Raw genomic sequence first — 6,580 nt, 5'->3', positions numbered from 1 at the left:
GAGAGAGAGAGAGAGAGAGAGAGCATGACAGACTAGTTTTGTTAATTCAATCAATTCAAATTTAAATGATTTCAAATACGATTACCTCTATAACCAACATTATGAGCATAAGAAAAGTAAAGAGAGATGCTGCAATAGTAGCAGGGTCTTTTTCTGCTTAATCACAAACAAAATTATAAAAACTCCATACATGGATGTGTCCTCAGCTGAATCCGTATTTTAAAACAATAATCCTTAATGTTTATAAATGGACACACACAATGACGAACACACGTTTGGGCGCACAAACATGGAAAAAAAGTACACAATACTCGTAGGGTTTAAGTTGCTCTTCACTACACGGTTCCTCATATACATGCACTTGCTCGACCATTCTTTGTTGTCTGAGATGTCTGCATACAAACAAACACACTCAAATAACAACAAAGTAAACTAACATCTTCACGTGATTGTATGAAACTATATTATCTTATTACATATACACAGTTATTAAGGTCATTTTGGTTCAAAGAGTAGAGTCTTGTTTCAAGTTATCAAAACACATAAATTAGTACCAAATTACTAAAGACATATCAATGGAAGAGAGGTGTCAGCTAACATCATATTATTATACAAACACATGTTGAGGGGGAGGAAGCAATGAAAACAGTAAATTAATCATACAGAACGAACACTTGAAAGAAGGCATGTTCACAAACAGTAGTTATTGGTTAGGTTTTGAATTCCTTGTACATGATCGTTTTATATAAACAATACCTCGAAAATATAACCATTTGTCATATTTGTTCATTGTTATCTAAATTTCTTTAGACACGATCACATTAAACAGCATAAATGTAAAGAAAAAGAAAATATAAGAAATGTTTCCAATAGTGCTCTCCAATCTCAGGGTCCACTGCCTACGACTAAGCCATATTTCTCTCCCAAACATCCGGAAAGTGATGTAAATCAACATTAACCAGTCTACAACTTCTCGTATTGCGTTTTTAGCATTGGATAAAAAAAAATAAGATCCATCAAAACGATAATTGTGACAGTGTCGCCTTAAAAGACTGGGAAGTTGCTTGGGAACCCTACTGGCCCGATTCTGCTCTATGTATGTTGTATCTTGAAGTCAACTGATTTGCCTGAGGGCTTTATAATTCTGCCAAATGGACTTGCAGTGTAAGCATAGGCTTTGGTCAAACTCTTTATTTGCCCTACGGTTGACACTAATTAATCATCTGGATCTGAATCTCCAACACAGGCCATAATCACAATACCACACACTCGATTTACTCAACTGAACAATTCTAACTCCAAAGTTCACTGCTGAATATCAACAATCTAGGCCAGATATCAACGTTTCATTATCGAAAATCGTCATCATATTCATAATGAAAATGTTGAAAAACACCGAGAATAACTATTAAATATTATGAACAACTCCCTGCTCCAAACATTTAGAGTTTTCATTCTAGAATCACACATAAACAGACTCTTTTTAGCAGTTTTATATGCATCAACGAAGATGACTTGGATATCTTTTTGTGCTTAAAATACTTCAATTCTAAAGAAATATCAGGGATGGGATATTTCCTACATTTTTGATATAATACTAAGAGGAAAGCTGCCTGTCTGATTGATACACTGATAAATCGTTAAAAAAATTTTTTCATTCTATCACCTGATATTAATTAGGACCTGTCTTTCCTATTACTGTTATAACAAGATTGTTTTCCAACAAATGTCAATTTGCACCCAATCTCCAATTAAACACAATCGTCGCACTGTTCAGACGAAAATATAATGTACAAAATATCTACAACAGTAAATATTTATAGAAGGACGTTTACTCCCGTACATACATAATTTTAGTTACTAACACACATATATATAAAGAGAATTACCTTGACCCTTCACGGTGGCAGCATTAAAATCAGTCCTAACTTTCAGTTTTTGCTCGCCAAATAAGTTATTATGGGTGTCTTCTTTCTTGGATGCTACAGGCTGAGTTTGTGTATCCGGTTCTTTAAACACATTAGATTCCATGCGGTTCACTTTGCTATTTGCAGAAGATCCCGCTACTGCAGGACCAAATATATTACTTTCTCCTCCGCCGGGTGGTTTCAGCACCCTAGAAAAAAATAGATTGAATTAAAACTTATAAATTTCATCAGTAAATAAGAGTTAATATAGTAAATAAAAAAATAAAATATCCTGAAGTATTTTGCAATACTACACATACCCACAGCCCTTTATAAAAATAATAAACTAGTGAAGTTAAAAAACCTCTAAGGTAATTTTAGATTAGCTCCGATAGCTTGAGACATTACATTGAAGAAATGAAACAGGAAACCTATTCATCAGATAAAAAAAAAAAATATGGAAAATGTTGGAACTTTTAAAATAACCAGTTGTCAATTTACAAAATAGTAATAGTGACAAAATGAAAGCGAGAAAACGTCACCATACAAGAAATCTAATAATAGTACTACTATTAACTAGTATTACAGCTTTTGAATTCTTAAACAACCAGAATTTATAACTAACTGGGCATTGCATTCTAGAAATGCCATGCATTATTGAACGACCATCCCACAACATAAGACATTAATGAAAGAATTTCGCCCTTCATTTATTATTAACAAGAGAAAACCATTCATGCATCCATACAAAAATATGTTTGAATGGGCCACAAAGTGAATATATCCTGAACGGGGAAGTTAAGTGTATTAGTTGAGATATCATCAATTAATTTTTAGTTGTAAAGGAAACTGGTTTTTTCTTCTTTTTTCTTTCTTGTATATTAGTCATGTTGGTGCGTCTATCCATTTCCTCAGCAACCATGCTTCTCATTCTTAAGCCCAAATATTTTATTTATTACACACAAGCTCATCTAATAAATAGACCTTATTAGCGAGACGAATGAGCAGCGCCAAAAAAACATCTAAATTTTTAAGAAAAACTAGGGATCTGGCCTTTATTTGATGGAGCTACATCCACGATTTTGGGTTTTTGTTCTTGTTTTTTTTTTTTTAAACAGTCAACTCGTATTATTTCTGTTAATTTATTTTTATCAAACACAGAACAAAAAAAGACAAAAGAAAATCGACAAAAAAAGATTTGCCGCTAAAATCTTGCGCTGCCAGTGAAAAAAGAAAGATGCAAAACAAAGAGTTCTAAATATTTAGAAAATTCTAGTAGTTAAAAATAAATGTAAAATTGAAACAAACACCCATCCAGAATAGACACAACTAAAAATTATCAATTCATAAAGCTTAGCAGATTGAAAGATACACATCTCAATTGCTAAAAAGGAAAGTCTTTATTCTTAAGAATTTATAACTGCTGCTTTATGAACCTTAATATTATTTAAACAACAATTATTAATTTGTGTAAACGTCATTGCGATGCCATATTTGTTTTAAGGAAGGAAAAAATGGTTAGAAAACAGTTTATTATTATCGTAGTGTCGTCTAAACGGGTATATGTATATATATATATATATAGATATAGATAGATATATAGCTCCAAGACACAACACTATAAAATCGTTTGGTATAAACTAAAACATTGAAGATGGAAAAATATATCAAGATAATAATTAACAAAGTCTGATGTATTTATTACAAAGGCCATGCAAAAGAGAGAGAGAGAGAGAGAGAGAATGTGTAGCATTCATGCCTTTCCCTAGAGCATTGGTGACATCGTCTTCGGTGTGAGGAAATAAAAGATGTGGACGTTCTGCGAAGTGATGATGGTGGAATAGTAAAAATGAAGCCAACCGAACGAAAATAGACAAAACGCTGCTGTCATTTGAATCTCTTTTCCTTTCTCGAAACTTTTGAACCTGACAAACGCACACATCTCGTCCATATTTCTGACACCCAATTATATTAATGTAATTGGTTTCTGATTTAGGCACAAGGCCAGCAATTTTGTAGGGGATAGCGATTAATCGATGCCATCGACCACTCAGTGTTTAGCTGCTGGTACTCTGTTTTATCGAACACGGTGGGAATTGTACTCAGAACGTAAAGAATCGACAAAAATACCTGCAAGGCATTTTGCTTGACAGTCTAACGATTCGCTTTGCCACCCGACAATCCTTTCTACTATAGGTACAAGGCCTGGAATTTTGGTGGAAAGGGAATAGTCGATTTCATCGATCCCAGTACTGAACTGGTATTTTATCGTTCACGAAAGAATGAATGGCTAACTGGATCTCACATTCATTTAATAAAAACATATTTACAGATTTCTATATATTTCTATAGGGAGAGTTTACACTTCAATAAAGGCCTCTCTTCCGATCATCACCAAGGTGTCTGTTTCCAACACAACCGTTCTCTTCGGCTAGATTACGATATCGGATCCTATCTTTTATCACCGATAGAGACAGGAAGAAAGAAAGAATAGTCCAAAAAAACATTATAGATAACAATTTTAAATAGATGAGGTTAACAAGATGACTAAAATCTCATTCGAATCTCATTAAGCTATAATTATTAATATACCATTAATTTTAGAATGCATTTCCTGTTGCCGAGAGGTCTTTCGAAACATCATCTTTTCATTAAAGAATCATTAAAACACACATTCACGTTATATATCAGAGAAGTGAACAACTAAATAAATATAAGTCTGCACTGGGTTGGCTTTTTGAGTTTACCTTAAACAGACTTCAGCTGGAACTATTTTCGTAAGGTGGTTTCAATGCACTTCCTTACCAGTTTTCTTCGGTGGGAACGAATGGTATTCTTCTGTAGATGCACACACACATTATCACTCTTTCTCTCTTTCACACACACACACACACATTATCTCTCTCTCTCACGCACACACATACCCTGCTGTTAGTACCAACTATTTATTATGGATCTTGCCAGACTGCCAGACGAACGAGGAAATGATGGATATATGGATATGTGTATATGTTCTGCAGACACACGAAGTGTGAGTGTAAGAATGTATAATATATGGGTGGGGATAATCAGAGAATACACACAAGCACAGCTATGTGTGTATGTAATGTCTGACTATACACACACACTGAATCAGCAGAATGTATGTGTACGTATCCTTTCATTTCCTTGGTCGTTTGACAAGGAGCCATAATAAATAAAGCATCGTTTCGCTAGAATCTGTTTTTTTAGATTTGATAAAACAATAACAGCTCATAAATACACACACACCGTTCTAAAGAAACATCAATTCAAAATGTTGCTATCCGAATGCTTGAAATAATACAAGGTAACTGAAACCAAGGAAAATGTATGAGATAAGAGAGAAAAAGAAAGCATACCCGCTTACATACCTTCATAGCTTGTACCAGGGGGAACAAAGATAAGCAGTAGAAGTATGTATAAATAGTTACATTTAGATATATGCATATATTCTTTGAATAGTATAAAATACAAATAGTAACTCCTCTTTACCGTTATATATCTCTGTCTGCTTATCTAATAAACTCATCATGTATATATCTATATATATATATATATATATATATATATATATATATATATATATATATATAGAGAGAGAGAGAGAGAGAGAGAGAGATCTACATATCTGTCTATATACAGAGACGCATGAACATAGAGAAACATACACAGATGCATAATTCAAATATATACACATGTGTATGCATATGAACACATACTCATTGTGAGCGAAAAGAAAAGAAAGCATGGAATATTTACCTCGATGATGGTTTATTTTCGCTATAGCCCTGTCTTATTTCTGTGGAAGTCATATTCCGTTTTTACCTTTTTGATCCAGTTAAAAAAAAACAAAACAACCCCAAAAACCACAACAAAAAGTAACTATATATTATTAATATATGGCTGTGTGCTGCACTGGGTTTGGTTTGCCAAGCCAAAATGGTAAATCAGATTTGAGGCTGCTGTGTTGACAATGTCTGTCTTAGATGGAAGGGACAATATAGATGTAGATCTAGATATGGATATATATACATATACAATAGAGAGAGGAATATGTGTGTGTGAATAGCTTCGACAGTTCTAAATACAATTGGCAGTAACAGACATACGGCGACAAGGTCGGGAGAGACTCTGCGAGTGAAAGCGTTGCTTCTCGTTATTACTGTTGCTACTGCTGCTGATTACTATTATCATTATTTTTGTTATTGTTGTTGTTATGACGATGATGATAACGATGGTGATGATGACGATGATCGTGCGACCGAAGCGAGTGCGTGTCACGTGACATTTTTATATGGATGACGCGAACAGCAACAATATAAAATATATTAATATGAACATTTCCCCACAAAGCAATAAGAAGTGATAAGAAGTGAATTATTAATAAATAAGGAACGAACTAATGTGATTTAAGATCTCTTTTAAAAGATATCTGTTTTCCTTTTCTTTCTTTTCATTGTATCTTATTTATCTTTCTTTGTGTTTTGATCCGAGTCTAACTATATAAATAGGCGAATGAGTGGGTGATGGTGGGAAATATGTAATAAAATATATATGCAAAGCATTTTTCTCATATATTACGTATATATAAGCACTAGCACACACCCTCTATTTCTGTCATTCATTATATATATATATATATATATATATAT

At 33.4% G+C, this 6,580-nt stretch overlaps 1 protein-coding gene across 1 annotated transcript in view; it reads right to left on the bottom strand.

The window, feature by feature from the left end:
• The window catches only part of LOC106875865 (microtubule-associated protein Jupiter), a 24,226-nt gene extending 18,062 nt beyond the window's left edge, over positions 1-6,164 (bottom strand). Inside the window, exons 1-2 of the mRNA XM_014924165.2 lie at positions 5,688-6,164; positions 1,890-2,116 (exon numbers count right to left, since the gene is read on the bottom strand). Of these exons, the coding sequence (XP_014779651.1) occupies positions 1,890-2,116; positions 5,688-5,740 (280 nt within the window). The 5' untranslated portion in view covers positions 5,741-6,164. The remainder of the gene's footprint in view (positions 1-1,889; positions 2,117-5,687) is intronic.
• Between the last annotated feature and the right edge of the window lie 416 nt (positions 6,165-6,580).

Source organism: Octopus bimaculoides, chromosome 16 (genome assembly GCF_001194135.2).
Source record: "Octopus bimaculoides isolate UCB-OBI-ISO-001 chromosome 16, ASM119413v2, whole genome shotgun sequence".
Taxonomy (NCBI): Eukaryota; Metazoa; Mollusca; class Cephalopoda; order Octopoda; family Octopodidae; genus Octopus; species Octopus bimaculoides.
This window is presented reverse-complemented; position numbering and strand designations above follow the sequence as displayed.